Source organism: Achroia grisella, unplaced genomic scaffold, assembly GCF_030625045.1.
Source record: "Achroia grisella isolate CSIRO2021 unplaced genomic scaffold, CSIRO_AGI_Agris_v1 utg2183, whole genome shotgun sequence".
Classification (NCBI taxonomy): Eukaryota; Metazoa; Arthropoda; class Insecta; order Lepidoptera; family Pyralidae; genus Achroia; species Achroia grisella.
Genome location: NW_026712719.1, coordinates 683,021 through 710,183, shown reverse-complemented (window position 1 = coordinate 710,183; position 27,163 = coordinate 683,021). Strand labels below are relative to the sequence as shown.

The window sequence follows — 27,163 nt, the reverse complement described above, 5'->3', positions numbered from 1 at the left end:
TCTATTTTTCTTACATTTTTCTATTCTACTCTCTATAGTACTTTGACTATCAGACTGCTTAGTATATATTTATGAAACATATTATAGCATCTCTTAGGTATATATTTTACTTTTCGAATTGTGTGTATTTTGTTGCATTTTGTTTGTCATTAATTATATTTACACAGTCAACCACTACCTACTACCTACTACCTTTTGTATTGTATGCATTGAAGTAAAATAAATAAATAGTGTAATCATAAACGATGGTTCGTCTTCATCATCATCATCTCAGCCCCGAAAATGTCCACTGCTGGACATAGGCCTCCCCCAAAGATCTCCAAGATGGTCGGTCCTGCGCTGTTCGCATCCATCGCCATCCAGTGATCTTGACCAGATCCTCGGTCCACCTTGTTGAAGGCCTTCCCTTGACTTTATTGACCCAACGGCCATCTGTCCTACGAGTTATTGCCACTTCAGTGTTGCAATTCTTCGATGGTTAAACGATAAATCCCTTTTTCTCACACAATCATAAAACAAGTAGGATTACAGTGCGACTAAAGTTAGTTTAAGAAACAATTTTATTAGATAAAAATGTCTGTGATGTTGTTATTGTGAAGTAACTTTATTAAAAATACAGTTGTTTTTCCCTGTTGAGCTGTTATTAATTTTGTCTCTTGACAAATTGTTGTACCTTAAGACATTATTATTATATTATATATATTATTTATAGATGATACCTGATATTATAATATCAGAATGAATAAAAATGTAGATATGTTTATACTTAAAAAACCAAATTTATATTTAACATGTGTCGCAATATAGGTGTAGACTCAGTAACGGTCGGAATTTGCCATTCACCATTAGCGAAAGGCGTAACGGTAGTCAAGTTTTCGCACTGAATATTTAGTCTCACACATGCTAATTGTAGAGGAATTAAACAAAATAATATAAATGCATTAAGTAGTGAAATGGACTTACGCAAAATTGTTATTTTGCGTACGTAAGTAAGTAATAAATATTACAATAAACATAAAGCAAAATATAGATTTTTTTATCAAATTAGGAACACCTAAATTGATAAAAAAATCTATATTTTCGCTAATGGTGATCAAATTGCAATCGTTACTGAGTCTACCCATAATGCAACATATTGCTATTACAGATTTTTTTATCAAATTAGGAACAACTAAATTGATAAAAAAAATCTATATTTTGCCTTATGTTTATTGTAATATTTATGCAGTGAGATTAATTTAAATCACTTTCCTGTAGAATAATTATCATATCATTAATGATAATACTTTTTAAGGAATATGATTACAGACTAATGCAGTCGATGTGCACAAAATAAAATCTTAATCCTTTCTAATATAAATGCGAAAATAACTCTGTCTGTCTGTCGCGCTTTCACGCGAAAACTACTTAACCGATTTAAATAATATTTAGTACACAGACAATCTAGAACTCTCGACCCTAATGAAGGACATAGGCTAACTTTCAATGCGAAAAAGGGTTGTAAGGGAATTGAACTGGTAAATTAATGGTTGTATCGTAAGTATAAGACTGTTGATAAAATATAAATAAACATAACATTCAAAGGTTGTGTAAATTTTACCCTAAAGAGGGTAAAATACAATAAATAATTAGGGGAAGAAAGTTTGCATGAACATTCGTCATTTTTTTTTTGGACATTTCACACATCGCCATCTAGACCCAAGTTAAGCTAGCTAAAGCTTGTGTTATGCGTACTAGACAACTGATACAAATACAGATATTTTTTTTTCGTGAATACATACATATTATACATAGAAAATACCTAGACCGATACAAACAATCATACTCATGACTACAAATGTTTGTGCCGTGCGAGGAATCGAACCCAAAATTTTTGAAGCTAGAACGTTGAGACATTGACATCTTTGGTTAGATTATTAATTTTTTCTTTATTTAGTCTAGGTGAGATATTCCACGCGAACAAACTCGCGGGCACATGTAGTTCTCTTTATATTACAAAAATATGTTATTTATTCGAATTGTTATTGTAAAGAAAGTAATTGAAGGAATCATATTCAGACTGTGGCTTCCCAATAGGTATAAAGTAAACATACAGCACCTAAACAAATATTTTCAATACTCAAACATTAAGTAAAGACGTAATTTTATTTGTAATAAACAGTTCCATTGTAACAATCCTTTAGTGTCATAGAAACACAAACTGGCTACTCCTTTTCAACCTACTTCAAAAAATAGAGTAGTATCTAAATTTGATGGTATTTATTTTATGAGTATTAATTACTTCAATACTTTTTTCTGCATGAACTCTTTTAATAGTCCTTTTTCATTTGAAAGCTGGTACTTGTCATGTGGACACGTATTTTTTTATTCATGAGTATTGGTTTATATTAGTCTAAGTATTATCTATGTACTCGTATATTATATATTTAAAAAAATGTGTTTAAATATTTCTATGATTTGTCTAGTACCCACAGCACAAGCTCTGCTTAGTTTAGGACTATGTGGAACTATGTGAATTGTCCAGGTTTATTATTATTAATAAGTGATTACGTCCATCCATTTTTATTTAAATATACTAAAAGAAATGTGAGTATGTAAAGTATTACATATACCACGATATCGACAGTTGGCGACGTCTCTTATTACTTCATCTGCCATAAGAGTCGTGAAGGTAAATAAATATATAAGATATTTTATTTTCGGACTACTCAAACCTGTTGACCGCAGGTGCGTGCTGGCCAGCTGGCCTTTACAGATTCACCGGACGATAGGCGAATGCAGATGGCACTCCAAACCCGCGGAAGGCCTTATGATGCGGCATGTATTATACATATAAACCTTCTTCTAGAATCACTCTATCTATTAAGAAAACGCATCTAAATCTGTTGCGTAGTTTTATAGATTCAAGCCTACATAAGGACGGATACACAGCGACAGCGACTTTGTTTTATACTACGTAGATTACAAGACATAAATATATAACACATCAAAACATGTTACGTCTTTATCGAAATCGGTTGAAATTGGATCAGTATTAAAATAGCTTATCTACGTACGAAAGTAAATGACGTAAATGTATGTATGTGTATGTTGTAAAAATTTGGTATCCAATTCAATATGCCGTTGGAACATTGAGGTATTAGGTATTATAGCAAATAGAGAAATAGAGAAAAGGTAACAATATAAGCAGTTAGAATAACTTTTCATTTTTTCACGATATATAACGAGATTTATTGTAAAATCGACACTAGTTATTATGTCTGTCAATCTAAAAATATATAACTCAAAGGTGACTGACATAGTGATCTATCAACGCACAGCCAAAACCACTGGACGGATCGGGCTGAAATTTGGCATGCAGGTAGATGTTATGACGTAGGCATCCGCTAAGAAAGGATTTTGATCAATTCTACCCCCAAGGGGATGAAAGTTTGTATGAAACTTTGTCAATTTTAAACCGATCGGGCTAAGATTTTGCATGCATAAAGCACTACTATGACGTAGGCATCTCCTAAGAAAGGATTTTGCGAGCGAAGCCGCGGTCAAAAGCTAGTTATTATATGTACGGCCAAGACTACGGCCGCCCTCCGCAACATCTGCTGGTTGTAGTCGTATTGATGATTATTAAATTATTACGAATAATAATTCAAATCCAATAATCATTTATTCATGTAGGTCATTTTAGCCTCTTATGAACGTCAAATTTTTTACATTATAATTTTAATTTTTTCCCTACCGTCCAGTTCAGTAAATAGATCCAATTGAGAAGAACTGGCAAGAAACTCAATTGAATTACTTATTTTTTTAAAAAGACAAATTATTTTTATAATGTATATTTATGTAGGTGTCTATGTCTAACATTATCTAACATTAATAATAAAACTAATAGTATTGCAATGTAGAAAGAAGCGCCGCTCATCACGCGATAAAATTTTAAAGGAAAAAGGAAAGGTGGATACTCTACCTCTTTGAAGTTTTCAAACATAATATATAGTTGTTGTAATAAGTGCCTCATAATAATAGGTCATATTATTGTCTTTTGATTTTATACACTCTTCCTTCAGACAAAGAAAAATTTTAACAAGAACTATATTATATAAGTCAGGGGTGAGCAACCTTTTTCATTAACGGGCCGATTTAAATTGTAATTTTATTGGCGGGCCGCACATAATAAAAATAATAATAATAATAATTCTTTTATTGGAACTAAAAATATATAATATTTTACAAAGTAATGTAATTTTTATTAGTAATTTAGATAACTTTATTTATAATAAATAGTAGACTTTTTTATTTATTTCAAAAAAATAAAAAGAAGGTATAAAGTAAATCTTTTATATATATACAAATTTTAATGGTAAATAATAATAATAATCTCAGGACAATTCACACAGCGCCATCTAGACCCAAGTTAAGCTAACTAAAGCTTGTATTATAGATACTAGATAACTGATACAAATACATAGATATATATTTTTTCGTAAATACATACATATTATACATAGAACACACCCAGACCGATACAAACAATCATATTCATGAATACAAATGTTTGTACCGTGCGAGGAATCGAACCCGTGACCACTGGATAGTAAAGTAGACCACCGAGGCCGTCAAATAAAAACTCGCGCAGACACAGGGACGTGTTGCATGGTGTGAACAAATCGCCGAGAAGTGAGTGACTAGTAAAAAAAATGTTTCCATTTAGTATGTAGTACCATTTTAATAAAATAGTATTGAATTTACGAAAAAATAAACTCAATTTTAGAAATGCTTGGCGGCGAGCATGACCAGGATTCACGGGCTGCGTGTTGCTCATCCACTCATCTGCTTCTTCCTTATCCCATTTATTTGTGGTCGGCGTAATATGTTTTTCGTTTCCATTCATCCCTGTTCGCAGTCATCGCGTTATTTACTTCCTTTCTCACCATATCATCTCTCACACAGTCCATCCATCTCTTTTTCGGCCTTCCTCTGCCCTTATAACCATCCACATTCATTTGTAACATCTTTCTCAAAATATTATCCTCGTTCCTACGCATTACATGTCCATACCATGATAGACGATTACTCTTCAACCTCTCTGACACCGGTGCCACTTTCATACTTCCTCTAATGTATTCATTCTTTTTCTCATCCATTCTTGTCACACCACACATCCACCTCAACATTCTCATTTCAGTTGCATGCAGTCGTCTTTCATCCGTCGCCTTTACGGTTGTCATCCACTGATATAACTAAAACTGTCCTAGACAAGGAAAAACTTCTAAAAATTCCCATAGAAACGGTAAACGTATAACTACTGGATTCAGTATTAAGTTAGTTCAGTATAAAGACAGGATAATTGGTATAACTACAGGCTGTGGAAATGTGGCTAGTGCGCGGGATTGACCAATAGTCACGAAATTCGTGCTGGCGCGGCGACCTACACTTTTAGAAGTACGGATATAGATTGTAATATTGTTTGTATAAGATATAACAATGCTCTATATTGTTATATGAGTGTGTATATACATATGCGTCTACTAAACAAACAGGCCTCCAAATTATAGAGCCTTATATCTGTCATTTAGATTAATTAACAGTTGGAGATTGGACTAAAATTTAAATATTAATTACATTTTAAATATTGTACATATATTGGTAAGTCTATAGCACATCATCATCATTACATAGTATAAAACAAAGTCGCTGTCGCTCTGTCCCTATGTATGCTTAAATCTTTAAAACTACGCAACGGATTATGAAGCGGTTTTTTTAATAGATAGAGTGATTCTAGAGGAAGGTTTATATATATATAATACAGGTACACCCGTGCGAAGCCGGGGTATGTAGCTAGTCATTACATAGTATAAAATAAAGTCGCTGTCGCTGTCTGTCTCTATGTATGCTTAAATCTTTAAAACTACGCAACGGATTATGAAGCGGTTTTTTTAATAGATAGTGTGATTCAAGAGGTAGGTTTATATGTATATTATTATATATCTATGTGTACATACACCCGTGAGAAGCTGGGGTGAGAAGCTAGTTAATACATAAAGATGATAGTGTCTTAGTCTAGTGGTTTAGTACCCCAATTTATAGATGACATAAGATCAAATCTGAGAGCAAAAATATTTTGTATCAATTTAAATTTCGGACTAATTCGATTTCTAGATCGGCCACAACGATCTAAATAAATCAAAGACTCGATGCCGAGCTCACCCTCTACGAAGTCATTATCAGCCCGTCAGAGCTTGTGTTATGATTACTAGGTATATAAATACTTAGACACATTGTTTTGCTGATGAGCTATGCAACACAAAATATTTTTTTCAATTCAAACCAAGCATTTCCAGAGTTGAGCGCTTTCTTCCAAACTCATAACCTCAGACAACGACGTCCTCCTTACGAGTAGATATGTTAATTGTTTCTTGCTATACGTTGTATCAATTAGACAAGCCATTAAAAATTCATTCATTTTATCTGTATAGCCTTGAACGTTACAATATAAATTAATTTCCTGATTCTAATCCATCAGCTTTATTTAGAAAGTGGTTCGTAATAAACATTTCATATTTAGTGTTAGCTCCTTCATAGTTTATTGCCCATGTCTACAATATCTCTAATAATACAATAATAATAATAATCTCAGGACAATTCACACAGAGCCATCTAGACCCAAGTTAAGCTAGCTAGAGCTTGTGTTATGGGTACTAGATAACTGATACATATACATAGATATTTTTTTTTTGTAAATACATACATATTATACATAGAAAACACCCAGAACGATACAAACAATCATACTCATGTATACAAATGTTTGTGCCGTGCGAGGAATCGAACCCGCGACCATCGGTCGTAAAGCGGTGTGCTTGACCGCTAAACCACCGATCTCTATAATATTGAATTTCAGATAATAAACGAAATGTTCACTTACAGATTCAAGACTATAAAGATATTAATACCAATTTTATTAGCGTGCGCTTGCTTTAAATATGCACATTCGAGTGAACCGACTATTCTTGATGATGTAACTAATTTGGGAGATGAGACTATATCGGAAAGAAGAGATAGAAACTTCACCGAATTAGTGGATTACGATGGATATACTAGCGAGAGTTATACAGTTACTACTGTGGATGGCTACATACTCTCCATATTCCGCATACCAGTAAAGGAATCGTGCAAGGATAACACCGACCAGGAACCTATTATCTTCATGCACGGTCTATATTTAAGTGGAGATGACTGCATCATACCAGGTCCTGGTAAAGCGCACTGTTACATATATTCTGATGCTTGTTACGACGTATGGGTACCCAACAATAGAGGCAACAGGTACAGCAGACAACATACATCATTAGATCCCGATAAGGATTCTGAATACTGGAACTTTTCCATTGACGAAATGGCTGCCTATGATTTGCCAGCCATTATAGATTTTGTATTGCAAAAGACAAATAAGAAACAAGTATATTATGTGTCTCACAGCCAAGGTGCAGGTATACTGCTAATGCTGTGTGCTAGAAAGCCAGAATATAACAGCAAAATTAAAATAGGTTTCGGTATGTCACCCACAGCGTGGTTAGAACATTCTAGATTCATCGCTATCAAAGTGCAATCTGCAGCTAATACAATTCTTAAAACAGCAAATAATGAAACTAATATCGAAATTCTGCGTTATGGCGGCGTAATTCAAACGGCTGGCAAATTGCTATGTGGAAGTAAAGTATCGTACGCGGCCTGTTCAGCTCTCCTCTTTTCGGTTCTAGGCTTTAATAATTTCCAAATCACAATCGATGTCCTACCTGTTCTTACGGGGCATTTTCCAGCTGGAACTTCGTTGAAAGTCTTCACGCGGTGGGGCCAAATGGTGACAAATGGTTTTGCCGAATATGACTACGGTACTAAAGAGAATTTGAAATTGTATGGCCAAGAAAAACCTCCCTTGATTGATCTGAGTCCAGTGACGATGAGATGGGTATTCATTGTGAGTGAAAACGATTATGTATCAGATGTGAAAGATGTTGAGACGCTAGTTTCAGCTTTAACTCACTCTGACGCGAAGATGTGTATCCTAGCAGATAAGTCGTTTGGTCATTTAGACTACATCTATGCAGACAACCTCGCTAAATATGTCACACCGCAGATCTTGGCCACTATCAGGACTGGCAAATATGCATGCAATTCAAATATACCACTTTTGTAAATTGTAATCTTATAGTAAAAGATATATTAAACCCACTTCAACCAACCCCAAAAGTAGGAAGTCCACAATTCTGTAATTTTATTATTTGTTATTTTTCTAGCTAATAATCTACATCTTGACCTGGCAACCGCCGCTGAATACCAATACGACATGTATAAAGATTTCAATATTCTTAGTTTCCTTCGTATTAGGGTGATACTCAGAAAGCTAAGCTAGAGTATGTTTTTTATTGAGGGATTTGGACTACTCAGTGTTTTATTTTTTTTATTGATTTATGATAATGGTATGGTGCACCCGCCTGCGCTAACGGTTTACGCTGGCGGGGTACCAGTGGAGGATGATCAGATGAGGTCAGGTCAGTTTGTCCATCGTGACATATTTACCAGAAATTTATCACGATGGTTTCCAGGGGGAACCGCGTGGAGGTCAACCTGACATAGTACATTTAGTAATGGGGTCATGATTCCACATTACTAACAATCCCTTCCCCCCACTACTGGGTGTTTCAGACCTGTAGCACTGCAATCTACAAAGATCTATTGTGCTTGACCTTTTTTTCAGAGTTCGCTTCATAGGCAGGTCAGGGTCAAGAATTTAAGGATATTCTTAGAAGCGATGGTTTTTATCTCCTCAGGATGTAGTACGTTCCAAAGGAGATATTTCGTTTATATATGAGTGGGTTACAACCACACTGTTGTGGTGGGGTTCTTTTTTGTTGAGATGATATGTTTACTAATAAATAATATATATGTTTGAAGCAGAATAATTCTATTGTCTCCTTTTATAATATATTTACAATAATGTCAATCAGTATTTGACAACAACTATTATAAAATCGTAATCGATGAGGAGGCCGTATATACTTGTAACATACATAGCATATGTTGTGGCGTTACCTCAAAAACAAAATTTACAAATAGTAGAGAAAATAATGCATTCAAAGATAATATGCAACCCGAACAATGTACCTAATGCATGACGTCTTTAGAAACTCATTAGTTACAAAACGAGCAGGCACTTAACGATGTGCATAAGTGAGCAGTTCAGTTAAGTATAAAGCAAACTAACTACCCGTTGTTATTAGTAGGTATATGGTCTAAATTAATATTTAAAAAATTAAAGAATAAAGATTAGATAATTATAATCTCCATGGTAATTCACACATGGGTACTAGACAACTGATATAAATACATATACATTTTATAAATACATACATAATATACATAGAAAACACCCTTTTTCTATGTATATTATGTATGTATTTACGTATTTACATCTGTTAGTACCGATATGGTATTTGTGTAACACTTATGATTACAATAAAGCAGGTAAAGCAAAAATGACAAATTATTAAAATATTGTGTCCAATAATCTATATTTATACAATTTGAATCTACGGAATCCAACTGACTGACTGGTCATACGCATCACCCTAGGTACGTGAAGGTTGGGGCCTCGGGGCAAACTCCTTTACCCCGGCATCGACTGTGGAGGCAACAATCTCTGGGTGACTGGATTAAAGCCTTTTAGGGCGAGTATAAAATTAACAACTTACCTTACTGTCAATGTCAATATTTTCTTTTATGTCAAACTTATTGACAGCTGACAAATCGTGCTCGGGCACAGAATTTCAGTTCTGCTTCTGACAATTCTGTCACTTCTAATTTCACTACAACACTGATGGGAACAATTGTAAGTATGTAAAACAAATATTAGGGAGATATTTTAGGTTAAGATAATTTAAATTGAGATGAATTCGATTGTTTTAATATCCGTAGAGGATTAGGTTTACAGACTAAAAACACAAGAGCACAGACACTAGCATCCTAAAAGAAACTGGATCACTCGAAAGTAGCAAGCTTGCGAACTAAAAAATAACAAATAAAACATTAAAATTTTGGTAAAATGTGATCACCTTATACGAGACATGCTAATAGTACTTAGTGAATTTTAAACGAATTTAGAGCAATTAGAGGAAAGCATGACGGTCATCTGGCAACATTGGTTTTGACATTTATGTTATTAATCTGTGTTTTATTTTCATTTGAATTGTTTTCGTTGTATTGTTATTAGAATATTTAATAAAAGTTTATTACGGTCAAAAAGGTCATATAAAGAAATTGTAGTTGTATATTATATGAGCGATCTTATTTATACCAATGAGAAAATATTATAATAAACATGGCCAGTATCTATAGAGGGAATATAATAATAAAGTAAGTAAACAGTGACTTAGTTGACCAAATTTTTAACTTCTTGCACGTCAGCCTTTTAGTTTTTATTACATAGTGAATCAATCTTACCGTGAGAAATAATTTTATAAATTATATTTCAATAAGATGCCATATATATAATAAATAACTTTTATCTGTTTATTATTTACGGATTCAACATCAAGTTCTACATGCATTAAAATTACGACATGCAAAAATTGGCTACTTCTTGATAAATAATACTTGTTTATTATTGTGTGTATTCACTACTATGTACACAAAATATAGTGATCCAATAAAACTGCAATAAAGTATTTTTTTTTATTGGGTTGTTTGGGCTATTGTCAGAATCAGATGTTTGTAGCACCTGTAGCACTGCGACCTACATAGATCTATTGTGCTCGCCCTCTTAAAAGCAATAAAGTAGCTTAAATACTTTCTTTCTACAAATATCGACCATAATTATTTCATTTTTATTTCAATTTATTTTTCACTATTACTTTGCAGGTGTATAAAAAATACTAAATATGCGAACTTCACACCAATTGCCTTAAGAAATTTTAGCAAGCAACATGTTGATAAAAAACATATTACTGAAGAAAAAGGCAAAGGGACTTATGGCAAACATGCTACCATTGCATTAATCAGTTCGGTGCTAATAGGATCAGCTGTTAAAGGTTTGTTAATAAATAACATTTAATATATACAAAATTTTTGTTATCTGTGTAATGATCACACAGTTTACACTATGACTTAGACCTAAGCAAATACTGTGATATTGTAATGCATTACAGCACGTAGTATAATAGATTGTGCCAGTGTATGTTGGATAAGTAACTTTATCTGACGTTACAATCATGAACATGTGTGCCGAAACACATAAAATTAACTCCCCTTACAAGTTGACCAGTATCATTATGAAGCTGTAAACTCTGGCTTCTTATGATGCATTTGCTAAAACAATAGTGTTTTAGCAAATGCAAATTAAAAAACATAAAATATATTATATATAAAGATATAAAAATATAACATATACCTATGTATATATAAATATAAACTATTCCATATATAAATAATGTAAATATGTATGTGTGTCATCTATATAAATATATAATAAACACCTAGTGAAACACAACTAGCCCTATGAAAACTTCTGCTATATCAAATTGCAGCTGAAGTCAATATGTTAATAAGAAAGAATGTCAGTGAAACATATAAAATTAAAAAAATCTGACGTCACATAGTCATGTAATGTTCAATATAAATAATTTTAATAACTGGACTAGAATTAGAGTAAATAAAGATGTAACAGTTAAACACAAGTTCCACCCTATTCTGTGTATATTTACTCTCACCACTGATTCCTGTCATCACAATAAGAATAGTCTATTTCACAACACAAGAGACAATACACAAAATGCATGTGACTTATTCTATCAAGTTAAAAAAGGTATAATAGGCAAAATGTGTGAGCATTATACTTTTAAATTTTTTGTTTATGGATGATAATGTTATGTTGCATATGTGTGCACTAACGGTTTACATTGGCGGAGCACCAGTGAGGTCAGGTCAGTTGGTCTCTCAAGACAAATTCACTAGGAATTTCTCAGGACAGTTCCCAGAGCAATGTACTATACATTGCTATCAAGATCCTATTAGTCAACATCAAGGTTGTCTGTAAAACAAATAAATAAAAAAAAGATTGCTTTAAGGTCCCCTTTTGTTTAACATATTTGTGATGTTTGATGATGATGGTTTCCGGGGGGAAACCATGTAGAGGTCAACCTGACATGGTACATTGCTAGCAGTAGGGTCATCAGTCTACATTACTACCAATCTTCCCCCTCCCAGAGTGTATTCATCACATGGATTTCACCATGAATTCAACATTAGTATATTTAGTTGGCACTATAAAAAACTTGTGCTATCCTTACTCCTTACTAATATTATAAATGCAAAATGCTCTGTCTGTCTGTCTCGGTTTCACGCCAAAACTAGTGAACCGATTTAAATGAAATTTGTTACACAGATAGTGTAGACCCTGAGAAAGGACATAGGCTACTTTTTAATGCGAAAAAGGGTTGTAAGGGGTTGATAGATGCAAGGTTGTATGGAAGAATCGTCATTTTTACAATTAGAAGCTTTTAATTTATTTTTAGGCTATTGATTGAGTTTGATGGAATTATATATGGAAATTCATACTTTTGGATGCTAGAATGATGATTTTGTTATTTAGCTTTTATTGTGTTAGATTATTAATTCATTATTTAGTCACTATTTTATGTGGACGATGTCGCGGGTACAGCTAGTAATTTATATTTCTGACTGTGGTGATTTATTATTGTTCATATATAGTTTTTTTTCAGAACACATCAATAATAAAGAGAAAGACTCCACTATCAAATTCGTAGCAGGCGAAAAACGACCCGACTTGCCAGTGTACAGAGCTGAAGAAGTTAGTAAACATGACAGCAAGTTAGTTCTGTTTATTGTGTCAACTCATCTCTTATAGAAGGGAGGAGATTATTAATAATAGAGATAGGGGAGGGATCGGATTACATTTGACTTTTTTTTTTAAACTGCGTTTCTGCGCGTGCGAAAAGAATGTACATGTAAATATAGATAAAGAAAACGAGAAATATCTCGTGCGCCGCGAGCTGGCGCATTTCTACGTCCTTTAATCGTGCGTGCGAGAGAGTACACACAAAAAGCAATGAAACGCAAGCACTCACGTTTGTGTGAGCTGGTTGTTCTGTGCATACTTACCGTCTCTCGATTGCGCGTCAAAAAAAGCGTCCAGATATGTGGCGGCGTGGTGGGCCGAGTCAATGGGCTCCCTAAAATATGGTCGAGCGCAGTGATGGCTGGCTCATCCGTCATACTCGTGAACGAGTGCTGCTTGTAGGGACTAGTCTACTCTTATCACTACGACTGATTTAATCTCATTGTGTTTTTATATTTGAATCTAAATAAAGTGCTGGTTGGTAGTTTGTATTCACACGTTTCGACTTGAATGTGAACTTACAAGGATTGTTTAAAAGAGCAACACACAAGTTTCTTGCTTATTCTTCTTGTGATGAGACAGCTTTCCGAATAAGCGGTAGATTTAAAAAAAAATTGTTGACTATTCAAAAGTGCTTAAATTAAGTTTATTTGAATAAATTATTTTCTGTTCTATTCAATAGAATAGAACAGAAAATAATTTATTATATTATACGCAGAATACTGCGTCGCGTAAATGTAGCTTTTGAAATTGTCATAATCATAATTTTAATTCTTATAGACACTCATATATTATCTTTTATATAAAATTCTCGTGTCACAGTTTTCGTTCCCATACTCCTCCGAAACGGCTTGACCGATTCTCATGAAATTTTGTGAGCGTATTGAGTAGGTATGAGAATCGGCCAACAACTATTTTTCATCCCCCTAAATGTTAGGGGTAGTCCACCCCAAATTTTTTTTTTTATAATATTAATTTTACAGGAAAAGTTTCTGGGTAATATACAGAAATGGAGTGTATGACGTGACGAAATTCCTTGCATCGCATCCTGGTGGAGACCAAATATTAAACGCAGCCGGACTGAGTATAGAACCATTTTGGAATGTGTATGGCATGCATAAAACACAGGAGATTTATAAACTCCTGGAGCAATATAGGATAGGTAAGCGACAAATAATAATGATTGAAGTTTATTTCTTTCAAAAACAAATATCTTTATTATTTCAGGACAATTCACACAGTGCTATCTAGTCCCAAACTAAGCAGAGCTTGTGTTATGGGTACTAGATAACTGATACAAATACATAGACGATTTTTTTAAAGACACGGCCTCTGTCAGCTGGCTGTTTAGCACACCATATCTTTATTATTTCAGGACAATTCACACAGTGCCATCTAGTCCCATGCTAAGTACAGCTTGTGTTATGGGTACTAGATAACTGATACAAATACATAGACGATTTTTTTTAAAGACACGGCCTCTGTCAGCTGGCGGTTTAGCACACCGATATACTTCTGATAGTCGCGAGTTAGATTCCTCTATTCAATCAGGACAATTCATACAGCGCTATCTAGTTCCAAACTAAGCAGAACTTGTGTTATGAATACTAGACAACTGATACAAATATGTAGATAATTCTTTTTGTAAATATATATGGCTTCTGTGAGCTAGCGGTCTAGCACACCGCTTTACTTCCAATGGTCACGAGTTAGATTCCTCGCACAGTACAAACATTTGCATTCATTAGTATGATTGTTAGTTTCAATCTGAGTGTATCTATGTATATTATGTATGTATTTACAAAAAATGTATATATAAGTATTTATATCAGTTGTCTAGTACCTATAACACAATCTCTGCTTAGCTTAGGACTAGATGGCGTTGTTTGATTTGTCGAGGGATTGTGCTATCATTACTCCTTACTAATATTATAAATGAGAAAGTAGGAATGTTTGTTATGCTTTCACGCAGAAACTACTGAACTGATCGTCATGAAATTTTGTACACATGTTTTTGGAGGTATTAGAATGAACATAGGACATTTTATTAAAGAAAAAAAACAAATATTTTTATAAAAAATAAAAACATAAAATAGCAACATATTGCTACTTCAGCGCCATCTACTATAACAGCCAGTAATGAAGTTATAATAAATTATGAATCAGCGCCATCTAGTTGCGAATATCAGCGAAGCCGCGGGTAGAAGCTATTATATAATTTTATTTTATCTTTACAAAGGTAATCTACATGATGACGACATTGTTGATCACTCTGATGATGAGCTTTGGGTCAAAGAGCCGTACAGAGACAAGCGGCTGATAGTGAAGACTTCAAAGCCATTCAATGCGGAAATACCTCCAAAGCTCCAGATCGAACACTTTGACACTCCCAAGTATGTCACTCTTTTTATTATTGAGAAACTAGCTACTAGCCCCGGCTTCGCCCGGGTATACATGTATATATATATATATATATAAACCTTCCTTTAGAATAATTCTATTAAAAAAACCCAAAAATCGCTACATCAAAATTCGTTACATAGTTTTAAAGATTTAAGCTGAGATACAGTATAATTTTATACTAGTTCAGATGGCAGAATTACACTTGTATGTTAAAATTATTGACTCTTATGTACAACTTAATTATGTAACGCAACCTTTAACTGCAATAAATATTATTATTATTATTATAAAAAAAAAAAAAAGATTTAAGCATACATAGGGACGGACAGATAGCGACAGAGACTTTGTTTTATACTATGTAATGATTAACATTAGCTACATTTACACGTTCTTTCACGCGTGAATCGGCTTTCGGAGCTAAATCACGCAGCTCTATTAGTGGTGTTTAGGCAGTGGCGTATTTAGGTAACCAAGGGCCCTGGGGCAAATCAAAAAATGGGCCCCCACTACTCACCAGTGGGGCCCTACATTATAGTTTTATTAAAACGCACATATCGCTAACCGTCAAATTGATAACACTGCCAACCCACAGAAGGAATTTAGGGGAATAGGAGAAATCCGAAGGTATAACTTTCGAATTTCTCTCAACTGAGTTGCCATGTTATAAGTTGGGTTGCAACCTGTCATATTTGTTTTGTAAATGGGAGAAATTTTCAAAAGTTCAGCTCGATCGAGATTTTCTGGTAAGGTTTCGAGGGCCCCTGAACTTGAGGGCCCCGGGGCACTGGCCCGTCTAGCTCCTAGGTAGGTACGCCACTATGGTTAGGTTTTTTTATATGGTAATGACATGGTCCACCCGCCTGAGCTAATGGGCTAACTGACCTGACCTCATGCTCATCCTATCATCCTCCACTGGTGCCCCGCCAGCGTAAACCGTTAGCGCAGGCAGGTGCACCATTCCATTATCATCCATAAAAAACGGTCTACGCTGGCGGGGCACCAGTGGAGGATGATAAGATGTGCATGAAGTCAGGTCAGTCAGCCCATCCTGACAAATTCACCAGGAATTTAACACTATGGTTTCCAGGGGGAACCGCGCGGAGGTCGACCTGACATGGTACATTGCTAGCAATGGGGTTATCAATCCGCATTACTAACAATCCCCTTTCCCCCACTATGGTTAGGTTAGGTTACCACAAATATTCAGTGCGGAAACCCTATTAGGTTAGGTTTCCCCACTGAATATTTATTCATTTATTCATTTATTTATTGCTATTACATGTTGTAACAAAATTGGTCTTAATTTACTAAAAGTATAGAATCAAACATGAACCCTGAAAGGGCACAGCAATCACATTAATAAATCTTATATAAACTACATAATTACATAATTAGATTTTTACATTATATATATGTATCGTCGATTAGTATAAAAAATCATCACTAAATTAAAAACAAACAGGCACAAACACAACTAACCTTTTTCCTTGAAAAATTCCTGTAGCGCATAATAACTCTTTGCGATTAAATATTTTTTTAGAGCTATTTTAAACTTTTTAGAATCATCCTCACCTTTTAAGTTAATTGGTATTTTATTGTAAATTTTTATTGACATTGCGTAAGGGCCAGAATGGAATAACTGTAGCTTCGAGAATGGTCTTGCTAATCTTTGTGGTCTCACACACGTTAGTAGTAGCTAAATGTAGCTGGACTTCCGCAAAATAACATCTAAATAGTAAACATAAATATTAACATAGTAAAACAAACATTATCGGGGTACAATGTAAAGTCAACTGCGGCCAAAAACAGAGTAGTCCGAAAAAAAACATGGGATACTTGCTGGTATTTTTGATACCCTCAGGCACTGCCATTCCCTATAGAAAAGAATAGTGTTAATACTCATAGTATTAATATCGCGCATACTGCCATAATGCGCTCATCGTCCTACTGCGGCTGCGCGCCGTCCCTATATTTTGGATCTGTGGCGCGTTGCATTTTGCGCGGGAAACACAATCTACAATTTAACTTCTAGAGACATTCTTCAAATATTGTACTTCTGATCACTAATTTAAGTATACTGTTCTTCATTACTATATATAGCTGTAAATTACTATTATTAGAATAAACTGCTTATATACAACCAAAACTGGCATATAAATAAAGCCCTTAATCATACCGCTAACAATAGAAAATACTTAATTCTAAAATAAATTTAAGTACTTTTGAATAGTCATATCGACTTTTTTTTTAATCTACCGCTCATTCGGAAGGATCTCTCATTACAAGAAGAACGAGCAAGAAATTTGCGTGTTGCTAAAATGTCTATGACGCGAGAAGACTGATCGTTGAGAAATCTATATCGTCCCAAGAGGAACGAGCAAGAAACTTGGGTGTTGCTAGAACGATTATGACGCGGGAACTTTGTCCACAGTGAATTATTTTACGTGCGGCAACACATGCCGGTTCCGGAAACGGATGCGGCCACGCACCGTCTGCGGGTGGTGGTCCGGGACAGGAGTACGAGGAGCTTCGAGTTCTCTCTGGCAGACTTGAAGCAGTTCACGCCTGTTAAATTACGGGCTGCTCTCATGTGTGCAGGGAATAGACGCAGTGAGATGGACAAGGTTAGGTTAGGTTAGAACATCCGATGGTCGGTGATTGCCTATGGTCGCGGGTTCAATTCTTCGCACAGTGCAAACATTTCTATTAGTTTCTGTTTGTAATATTGAAATAACCGTTTTTTACTACATGCATATGAATATAAATACGCCACATTCACCAAAATAACATTTTTTACATTGTTTGTCTGTCTGTCTGTTGTTCCGGCTAATCCATGAAATGGCTGGACTGATTTTGACGGGACTTTTATTGGCAGGTAACTGATGTAATAAGGAGTAACTTACCCTAAGTTACTCCTTATTACTACTTACTTTTATTTTAGATAAATATAACTTTATTTTTCTAAATTAGCTACAGCTAGTATACAAATACAAATAGTTTATTTCACAACTCAATATACAATACACAAAGTACATGAGCCTTATCCTTTTAAGTTTAACAACTTAAGCATCTCAAACGAGAACCTCTGGCGCATCAAATGTGTCCCTTATTGCCCTATCGCGAGTACCTCTCGCTGTTTATAAATATTATGTTTATTTTTATCTGGGGCGATACCTTCTCGCCCATTTGTATTTCATAAAGCTTATTAAATATACACCTTATTTATTGTATGCGTGTTCGAATTTAGTCCGTGCGCTTAAGAAGATTTTTCCACACCTTTTGTTGTTAAAAACGAAACATGTATAATGTATATAAATGCAGGTGAAACCTGTGAAAGGCATCAGCTGGGCGGGCGGCGCCATCAGTAACGCGGTGTGGGGCGGTGTCGCCCTGAGAGACGTACTCATCCACTGCGGGGTCGACGAACGCAGCCTCCAGGGGAAACATGTTGTGGTGAGATATATTTTTTAAGATGATTATGGAATAGTACACCCCTCTGCACTAACGGTCTACACTAACACAACTAACTACAGTGGAAGATGACAAGATGAACATGAGGTCAGGTCAGTCAGCCCATCTTGCCCAATCACCAACCAAATTCAACTGGAATTTATCACGGATATTTCCAGGAGGCACACCCCCATCCCCCGATGCCATAAATAAATAAATTGATGCCATAAATTCCATTACCAAGTTAGGTTGACCTCTACGTAGATACGTAGAGGTCATTGGCACATTGGAACATTGCTGACAATGGGGTTAATAGTACACATTACTTAGAATTCTCTTCACCACGTGAGTTACGTCTTTTTTGTGGATGATAATGGAATGATACACCCGTCTGTGCTAACGGTCTACACTGGCGGGGCAGCAGTGAAAAATGATAAGACGAACATTAGGTCAGATCTGTGAACCCATCATGACAAATTCACCAAGAAGTTATCATTATGGTTTCTAGATGGAAGGGCCTGGAGGTCAACCTGAAACATTACTGGTAATGGAGTTATTAGTACGCTTAATTTGAATTTAAAAATGAATCTGTATTCTTGTAAATATGTACAACAATTATTTGACAAGATTTGACATATCATAAGTCTGTAACAGACCTGATTAAAGATATTCTGTTTTCTAATCACTTCTCCCCATGAGATACGTTTTTTATGGATGATAATGACATGATGCGCTGGTGCCCCGCCAGCGTATACCGTTAGCCCAGGCGGGGCACCAGTGGAAGATGATAAGACGAACATGAGGTCAAGTCAGTTAGCTCATCGTGGAAATTCACCAGTCATTTATCAGGATGGTTCAAATTTAAATTCAAAAATCATTTATTCATGTAGGACATTTTAGCCGCTTATGAACGCCAAATTCTTTATATCATAATTTTTGTCTATTTTGTCCCTATCGTCCAGTTCAATAAAGATCCAATTGAGAACTGGCAAGAAACTCAATTGAATTACTTTACCTTTTGGTTACTAGAGAGAAACGACCTGTAAGTGTAAAAATTACAGGATACTGAAATATCACATTATAATCTAACAATAATACCAACGTGTATGTCAAAATACATCTCCCATGCATATACGAAGGATTTGTATGTTGTTCAAAGAATGCTATCAATTAAAATTACAACAATTTTGACATTTTAAAAACATTAAATTTCATGTAAACTTAATTAAAATTATGCATATCATATTCAGAGCTGTCTATCTCGGGAATGATGGATGAGTGACAGCGTATTAGGGGATGCTACCCTAGCTGTCATTTACTTAGGTGATTATGTTGATTATTCATAGGAAATAATTGTGTTGCGTTAGAATAGAAATAATCTTTATTCAAATAAACTTAATATAAGCACTTTTGAATAGTTACATTTTTTTATTCTACCGCTCATTCGGAATGCAGACTCATCTCAAAAATAATGAGCAAAAAGCTTGAGTGTTGGTCTTTTCAATAAATATTGTATTAATTAGATTTACATTAACAAGGATTAGGCATGCGACAATCAACATAGAAACCGCTACGCACTTAATCTCTGTTCAATCAGATAACATTGAAATCAGTAGTACGTTTTAATAACTTAGGATAACCGATACAAACAATCATACTCATGAATACAAATGTTTGTACCCTGCAGAGTATCGAACTAGTCACCATCAAATTCAAAACCATAGGAACATAGCATGTAGGACATTTTATGAGTGCAGTGTATGTGTGTATGAGTTATTATTATTATTTTCAATATTTCTATGTATTCATATCAATTATATACTGTTTTAAACTTGACGCGGTCATTATTTATACGTATAATTAGTAAAAATCACGGGATCTTACCACGTTTTATATTTATTTGCTGAGTTCCCGATATTTCGGTAGTGTTTCAACCACCATGATCACGGGTAAACTGGAACACGGGTAGATGGAAAATGAAATCTTTTTATGGGCAGACATATGCGTCTACCTTCACACGTCTTCGTTTGTTGTTACTACTGGAACTCGCTCGATATTCATCTCGGCAAACTGTACTCACAGTATCTTTACGTACATTTAATACACTTTTTGATCGCGTTTTTTGTTTTTGTTTAATTCAACCAATCACTGGATTCCAGGCATTAGAGAGCCTATAGCCGTCTTCTCGATTGAAATTTTTATATTTCTGTATTTCAGTGGCCTCTCTAACCATTCTTGGGATATAATGCCGTTCTGATGTTAATACTTTTTGTTGGTGTAGTTCATATCAATTGTCTAGTACCTCTAATACTAACTTTGCTTAGCTTGGGACTTATTATTTATATTGAGATATTATTACAATTGAGAAGAACTGGCAAGAAACTTAACTGAATTTGTATTTTTTATAAGCCAGTTAGTTTACATCCGAAGTAAAACAGTGTGTTAAACTGCTACACCACTGATGCCCTCAAATCATTCACATACCACGAATCGTAGTTCACAGGTAGTGACGTGGACGCGACTGGCGTGAACTTCAGCACGTCCATACCGCTGCGTATGGCGATGGATCCGGCCAGCCGGATAGTACTGGCGACTCACATGAACGGACAGCCGCTGCCGCCCGACCACGGCCGCCCACTGCGGGTGGTGGTGCCCGGAGCACCCGCCGTCCGTAGCGTCAAGTGGCTCGGTAACTGCACATTTTGTTTAGCACACCACTTCATATCCTGAGGTTACAGGCTCGATTCCTCGCACACGCCATTCTATGCGCAGCCGTCAAGTGACTAGGTAATTGCACATTTTGTTCAGCACACCGCTTTACTTCCCAAGGTAGCAGGTTCGATTCCTCAAACACTCCACCCTTATCCGCAGCCCCAAGTGGCTCAGTAACTACATATTTTGTACTTTTTTTTATTAATGGGTGTTGGTTAGTCATGGGTGTAAGAGCAGAGGAAGGCCGAAAAAGAGATAGATGGACTGTGTGAAAGATGATATGGTAAGAAAGGAAGTAAATAAAATGAAATTACAAACAGATATTTCAATTTTATTTATATATAACTTAACCTACCGTGGAAACAGAAAGTAGACGCATATGCCCAACGGTTGGTCCATGGAGTAAGATATATACGCTAAAGAGGAAGATGGTATATCTTCAGCATACCTTACTCTTGAGTATTTAATTGAATTAGTGCTAATTAGTAGTTTGTATTCACACACTTCAACTTAAAATGTAAAGTAACAATAAAATTATTTAAAAGAGCAACACGCAAGTTTCTTGCTCGTTCTTCTTGTGACGAGACAGCTTTCCGAGTGAGCGGTAGATTAAAAAAATGTGATGACTATTCAAAAGTGCTTCAATGTAAGTTTATTTGTATAAATAATTTTCTATTCTATTCTATTCTACTCCATAGAGTAGTACTACGTTATACTTTATTCCAGAATCAATAACAATTTCGGATGAGGAGAGTACTTCGCATTGGCATCAGAAGGATTACCGATCGTTCAATCCGTCCAAGACTTGGGAGACGGCAGACTTCAGCACCGCCCCGCCTGTCTACAGCCTGCCCGTCACGTCCGTCATATGCGATCCTCAGGATGGGGACACCGTCGCAGTGAAGGACGGATATATCGTAGTCAGAGGTGAGTAAGTGAGAGGACACTACATTTTGCATTCAGCATACGCGACTCACAGGATGGAGACACCGTCGCAGTGAAGGACGGATATATCGTAGTCAGGGGTGAGTAAGTGAGAGGACACTACATTTTGCATTCAGCATACGCGACTCACAGGATGGAGACACCGTCGCAGTGAAGGACGGATATATCGTAGTCAGGGGTGAGTAAGCGAGACGACACTACATTTTGCATTCAGCATACGCGACTCACAGGATGGAGACACCGTCGCAGTGAAGGACGGATATATCGTAGTCAGGGGTGAGTAAGTGAGAGGACACTACATTTTGCATTCATACGCATACGCGAATATATCACGAGACGATGGAGACGCGACTCACAGGTGGAGACGCAGTGAAGGACGGATATATCGTAGTCAGGGGTGAGTAAGCGAGACGACACTACATTTTGCATTCAGCATACGCGACTCACAGGATGGAGACACCGTCGCAGTGAAGGATGGATATATCCTAGTCAGGGGTGAGTAAGTTAGAGGACACTACATTTTGCATTCAGCATACGCAACTCACAGGATGGAGACACCGTCACAGTGAAGGATGGATATATCCTAGTCAGGGGTGAGTAAGTGAGATGACACTACATTTTGCATTCAGCATACGCGACTCACAGGATGGAGACACCGTCGCAGTGAAGGACGGATATATCGTAGTCAGGGGTGAGTAAGTGAGAGGACACTACATTTTGCATTCAGCATACGCGACTCACAGGATGGAGACACCGTCGCAGTGAAGGACGGATATATCGTAGTCCGGGGTGAGTAAGCGAGACGACACTACATTTTGCATTCAGCATACGCGACTCACAGGATGGAGACACCGTCGCAGTGAAGGACGGATATATCGTAGTCAGGGGTGAGTAAGTGAGAGGACACTACATTTTGCATTCAGCATACGCGAATCACAAGATGGAGACACCGTCGCAGTGAAGGACGGATATATCGTAGTCAGGGGTGAGTAAGCGAGACGACACTACATTTTGCATTCAGCATACGCGACTCACAGGATGGAGACACCGTCGCAGTGAAGGACGGATATATCGTAGTCAGGGGTGAGTAAGTGAGAGGACACTACATTTTGCATTCAGCATACGCGAGTCACAGGATGGAGACACCGTTGCAGTGAAGAACGGATATATCGTAGTCAGGGGTGAGTAAGTGAGACGACACTACATATTTTTTTAGAAATAATAAAGGTATGATGCACCCGCCTGCGCTAACGGTTTATGCTGGAGTGGTGAATGAAAAGATGAACATGAGGTCAGGTCAGTTAAACAATCGTGGCTTATTCACCAGGAATATATCACATAGCACAACACAACAACTAAATACATGTACTACAAATAAAATTCTAATTTTGTATATTAACTAGCTGTTCCCGCAACTTCCTCCGCGTGGAATTTAACTTTATTTTTCTAAAATAAAAGTAGCCTAAGTTACTCCTTATTATATCAGCTACCTGCCAAAAAAAGTCTTGTCAAAATCGGTCCAGCCATTTCAGAGATTAACCGGAACAAACAGACAGTCAGACAAGTAGTAAAAAATGCTACTTTAGTATATGTACCGTATTTATATTCAGACTAGATACTCGCCCCGGCTTCGCACGGATACGAGTATTATATATATATAAACCTTCCTCTTGAATCACTCTATCTATTCTATCTATTAAAAAAAACCGATTCAAAATCCGTTGCGTAGTTTTAAAGATTTAAACATGCATAGGGACGGACAGACAGCGACAGCCACTTTATTTTATATTATGTAATGATGATGCATGTAGTAAAAAACGGTTATTTCAATATTACAAACAAACACTCCAATTTAATTTATATGTATAGGTAACTTATCAGATAAAATACTTCTATGTTAAATTGCAGGATGTTTAAATTGACTTCATTGATGTTTTTAGTATTAGCTATTCATACAAAATTCAATAAAAAAAAAAATTAAGGTAACATATTATATTAGTAAATGGTATTTAATGTGATTTCATCAATTTAACAATCCCCTCGTCCTCGTACGTACAGGGTATGCGTACTCGGGGGGCGGCGCTAAAATCCTGCGCGTAGACGTGACCGCGTGTCACGTGACCGCCGGCACTGGACCCCCGCACTGGGAGGAAGCCACGCTCGCCTCCGACCCCGCCCCGCCGCGACTACACTACGCCTGGACGCTGTGGACTGCGAGGCTGCCAGTACCGCCCGCCGTCAAACAGGTGCTTCGTTATTTCTATTTTTTATACTACGAAGGTGGCAATGAAGCATACGGCCCGTCTGATGGTAAATTATCACCGTAGCCTATGAACGCCTGAAATACCAGGGGTATTACGTACCTCTTAAGAAACCTTAATATACTCTTCTTGAAAAACCCCATGCTGTAGTCTCGTGGGAAAACCTCGGCAGGAAGTTCATTCCACAATCAAAGTGTACGCGGGAGGAAGCTCCTCAGAAACCGCATTGTTCGAGACCACTTAGGTTCCAACGTGTGGGGATGAATTCCCTGTCGATGGCGAGAAATCATCATCTGCTTCTTCCTTATCCCATTTATTTGTGATCGGCGTAATATATTTTTCTCTTCCATTCATCCCTGTTCGCAGTCATCTCGTTAATTACTTCTATACTACTTCTACTTGTTATAGAACAAGTCTTTATTTATTTGTAATTTTTTTATGTGCAGGTAGAAATACGTGTGAAGGCGACCGACAGTAACTTCAACACTCAGCCCGAGAGGTTCGAGGATATATGGAACATACGCGGTATACTCAGCAACGCATACCACAGGATCACAGTACAACTCAAACGTTAGTAACATAGGGTTGCGTGTACATGACGACCACGAGGATCTCGACAGATTTACAAATAGTCAAGATGTCTAATAATCCAGTACTCAAATAGTCGAGATGTCTAATAATGCAAAAGTCAAATAGTCGAGATGTCTAATAATCCAGAAGTGAAATAGTCGAGATGTCTAATAATCCAGAAGTCAAATAGTCGAGATGTCTAATAATCCAGAAGTCAAATAGTCGAGATGTCTAATAATCCAGAAGTCAAATAGTCGAGATGTCTAATAGTCCAGAAGTCAAATGTCAAATAATGTAGCACATAATAGATGATCATAAAACTCAAGGAAAAATTAATTCTAGATAATTTTTGTCTGTACTGAATAATCCTGGCAACACATTTGAGTGAATAGCGAGATTTAAAATTATTAAAATTTAATTATAAGACATATGCATGCGCTGATTGCTATTACAAGTTTTGACACGTTTTCCGTGGTGATCAAATTCAGAACAGGGTCAAATAGAAATGAACTGTATGCATTGACACTTAAGTTTAATTTCGCATGTAGAACCAGAGCCTTATGATACCGTTACAGAAAATCGACGCTTAAGAAAATGAACTCTATGGCGTTGATATTTGAGTTTAAAACCAACAAAGAAAATTATTTCTTTTTTTTTACTAATGTAGGATCTCATAGCTTTTGTATTGTACTGTGTCAAGACTATACACAGAGTAATGCTATGAGGATCTACGTAGAGTCAAGTGAAGTGTCTATGTCCACAACTTTATAAATACTTTTCTACTCTAAGTAAATTAGTAAGAATGAGTACAAGTTTTTTTTTTAAGAATTTATGCATTTACTCTTATGAAGTTGTTGAATTTATAATGAATTCTTTATTGTTTGAATGTTTTTTCTATTCATTCATGACTATTGTATAATTGAATATTTTCTTTATTGTAACGGGATAAAATCCTGAACATTATTTTATTTACATATCTAGTCTAAAAGTACAGAAATATTATTTGGCATTCCAGTGATAATCATAATAAACTTGTTAGCAATATTACATAAGTACATTGTTTGTTTTTCAATAAAGTTTTTATTTTTTCTAACATGTGTATGTTATTATAATTTCGATATATGTTCTATAAAAAAAAATGTGTAAACAGTAATTTAATATAGCAATAATGTCCATGGGAGGTAATGAAATGAACACCCGCCTGCGTAAACTGTAAGCGTGTATAAATAGGGGCATCAGTGGAAGAAGATAGGATGAGCATAGTCAGGTCAGTTAGCGCGTCATAGAAGATTTATTAGGAATTTACCACAATGAGTTCAAAGATGGACCGCCTGAGGGATGTCATCTTCCGATTCCATTGCAATGAGGCCCCTCCAATCTCATAGCCGCGCCAACTACATACAGTAGTGTTTTTTTTATTTATATAACTGCACACAATATACAAAATATATTAAAGTACATTTGGCAGACTTAACACCATGCGGCATTTTCTACCAGTCAACCAAAATGCAACAAAATATAAATAGAACAATAAATACAATATATATCTAAGGAATAGAATCATAAATTACATAAATATATACAAATATTAAATTATACAAATATACAAATAAATATATACATACATATAATAAAATCAATATACACTAGATACTCAATAGTCTGACAGTCACTGAACTAAAGAGAGTAGAATAGAAGAAATAATGAAAGACAGAGAAATGGAAGTTATTATCTATTTTTTATATTTAGATTTTAATTTTTTTTTTTATATCTAAAGCTTTATTCATGGCCATTATCTAGATTTTAAGTGACATAGTGCTACAAGTCAAGGTCTGAGAATAGGTTATTTAATTTTTTATACCCTAAGTGATAGAGAGTGGCCCACCTCAAAAATTTTTTATATAGTTTTTGA

At 35.7% G+C, this 27,163-nt stretch overlaps 2 protein-coding genes across 2 annotated transcripts; both read left to right on the top strand.

The window, feature by feature from the left end:
- Positions 1-6,910: 6,910 nt before the first annotated feature.
- LOC131842431 (lipase member K-like) lies at positions 6,911-8,194 on the top strand. Its single transcript, XM_059190962.1, has one exon. It carries the CDS (start codon positions 6,911-6,913, stop codon positions 8,192-8,194), a length of 1,284 nt encoding a protein of 427 aa, XP_059046945.1.
- A 2,043-nt stretch (positions 8,195-10,237) lies between these two features.
- Positions 10,238-26,739, top strand: LOC131842415 (sulfite oxidase). Its single transcript, XM_059190948.1, has 12 exons — positions 10,238-10,410; positions 10,915-11,084; positions 11,602-11,642; positions 12,794-12,882; positions 13,894-14,072; positions 15,150-15,303; positions 17,745-17,937; positions 18,635-18,766; positions 21,260-21,452; positions 22,202-22,402; positions 24,479-24,666; positions 25,128-26,739. The coding sequence occupies exons 1-12, from the start codon at positions 10,376-10,378 to the stop codon at positions 25,254-25,256; spliced, it is 1,704 nt and encodes a 567-aa protein (XP_059046931.1). The 5' UTR covers positions 10,238-10,375; the 3' UTR covers positions 25,257-26,739.
- Positions 26,740-27,163: the final 424 nt, after the last annotated feature.

Coding starts and splice junctions, on each gene's coding strand:
- LOC131842431 (XM_059190962.1), top strand. CDS start 6,911: ATGTTCACTTACAGATTCAAGACTATAAAGATATTAATACCAATTTTA.
- LOC131842415 (XM_059190948.1), top strand. CDS start 10,376: ATGGCCAGTATCTATAGAGGGAATATAATAATAAA. Junction 15,304..17,744: donor GAACACTTTGACACTCCCAA/GTATGTCACTCT, acceptor CTTTGTCCACAG/TGAATTATTTTACGTGCGGC. Junction 21,453..22,201: donor CCGTAGCGTCAAGTGGCTCG/GTAACTGCACAT, acceptor ACTTTATTCCAG/AATCAATAACAATTTCGGAT.